Source organism: Anarrhichthys ocellatus, unplaced genomic scaffold, assembly GCF_004355925.1.
Source record: "Anarrhichthys ocellatus isolate YVR2014 unplaced genomic scaffold, GSC_Weel_1.0 scaffold3330, whole genome shotgun sequence".
In the NCBI taxonomy this organism is placed as follows: domain Eukaryota; kingdom Metazoa; phylum Chordata; class Actinopteri; order Perciformes; family Anarhichadidae; genus Anarrhichthys; species Anarrhichthys ocellatus.
Genome location: NW_022283304.1, coordinates 3,092 through 4,460, shown reverse-complemented (window position 1 = coordinate 4,460; position 1,369 = coordinate 3,092). Strand labels below are relative to the sequence as shown.

The 1,369-nt window shown below is 45.3% G+C and overlaps 1 protein-coding gene across 1 annotated transcript in view; it reads right to left on the bottom strand.

Moving 5' to 3' along the window:
• The window catches only part of LOC116378893 (Golgi apparatus protein 1-like), a gene marked incomplete at its 5' end in the record, with an annotated part of 5,114 nt that overhangs the window by 1,283 nt on the left and 2,462 nt on the right, over positions 1 to 1,369 (bottom strand). Inside the window, 3 exons of the mRNA XM_031840799.1 lie at positions 49 to 150; positions 287 to 429; positions 540 to 663. Coding sequence (XP_031696659.1) covers positions 49 to 150; positions 287 to 429; positions 540 to 663 — 369 coding nt within the window. The remainder of the gene's footprint in view (positions 1 to 48; positions 151 to 286; positions 430 to 539; positions 664 to 1,369) is intronic.

Here is a 1,369-nt window from a genome sequence, read left to right as displayed (position 1 = left end):
GTGTGTGTGTGTGTGTGTGTGTGTGTGTGTGTGTGTGTGTGTGTGTGCCTCATCTGTGCAGTGCATCTGCAGCTGTGGGTCGAGTCTGTAGTCGAGCGCTGACTCGTGGAGAATCACTCTGATCTGGTCTTCACAGTCTGGAGACAACCTCTGAACCAAACACACCATTTAAGAAAACACATTCAGTTTAGTGCGTTGTATTGTGTCTCACTGTTACTATCTTATATCACAGAGGACCCTGATGGAGGACCCTGATGGAGGACCCTGATGGAGGACCTGGACTCACCTGGTCGGCGTATTTGAGTTTGAGGCAGCCGATGACCTCACCCTCCAGCTCGTTGTCATCGCTCGCTTTGTTCAGGATCGGCTGGCAGAACTTTGGGATGTCAGCTCGACAAGCTTTCCTCAACCCCGGGTTCAACCTGTAGTCTGGAGGAGGAAGGAAGGAAGAGGAGAAGGAGGATGAGGAAGAGGAAGAGGTGAGTCTGGGAGGTTTCCCGTCTCCCTCCCTCTCCTTTCCTGCCTCCTTGTGAACTGACCTGTGTTCTGTGTGATCTGTCTCTTGGTGATCATCTGTTTACATTTGGGATCCATCAGCTCGCTGTTCTTGTTCTGCTTCAGACAATGGAGAACGTTCCGGGCGTCGGCGTCGGTGCAGAACCGCTGCAGGAGAGACGAGCGTTCCATCAACCGGTCAGACATCAAGGCTTCACGGATCATTTTAATGGTTTTATTACAAACCAGCACTTTATTTAGATCATCTATCAAACTGTGTCTTTATCTACCGTCACTCAGATACCGCTCAGCTGACTGACTTAACGTTCTATTGTCTGATACTTTATACTTGTACGCCGCTACATTTATTTGACAGCTGTAGTTACTTTTCTGAGATTTATATTTTAAATGAAAAACATGTGATGAGTTTATAAACTACAGCACGTTGTTAAAGATTGAACTTTTGTGATTTTGTAAGACATTTATTTAGGAGCTCGTGTTGAACTCGGATCTTATTTCAGACATCGAACCAAAATCACTTTGAGACGAGAGAACCGAGGTACGAAGACTCACTTCCTGGTTTTAGGGCTCGCTTCCTGCAGCACTGAGGAACGTAATGCTGACACTTCTGTTCTGTTCTTTTTACTTTAACTTGTAACGTAGTATTCTGACATGGCTGTTTTGGTACTTTTACTTCAGTAAAGGATCTGAATACTTACAGGAAGTCGGTCTGTAAACTGTGACGGATGTTTCCAACAGAGAGTTCAGGTAACACATTTACATAATGTGCTCTTGGTATTAGAAGTAAAAATCCTTATCCCCCCAACAGCCACGCCACCATCCTACGTTACAAGTTAAAGTAAAAAGAACAGAA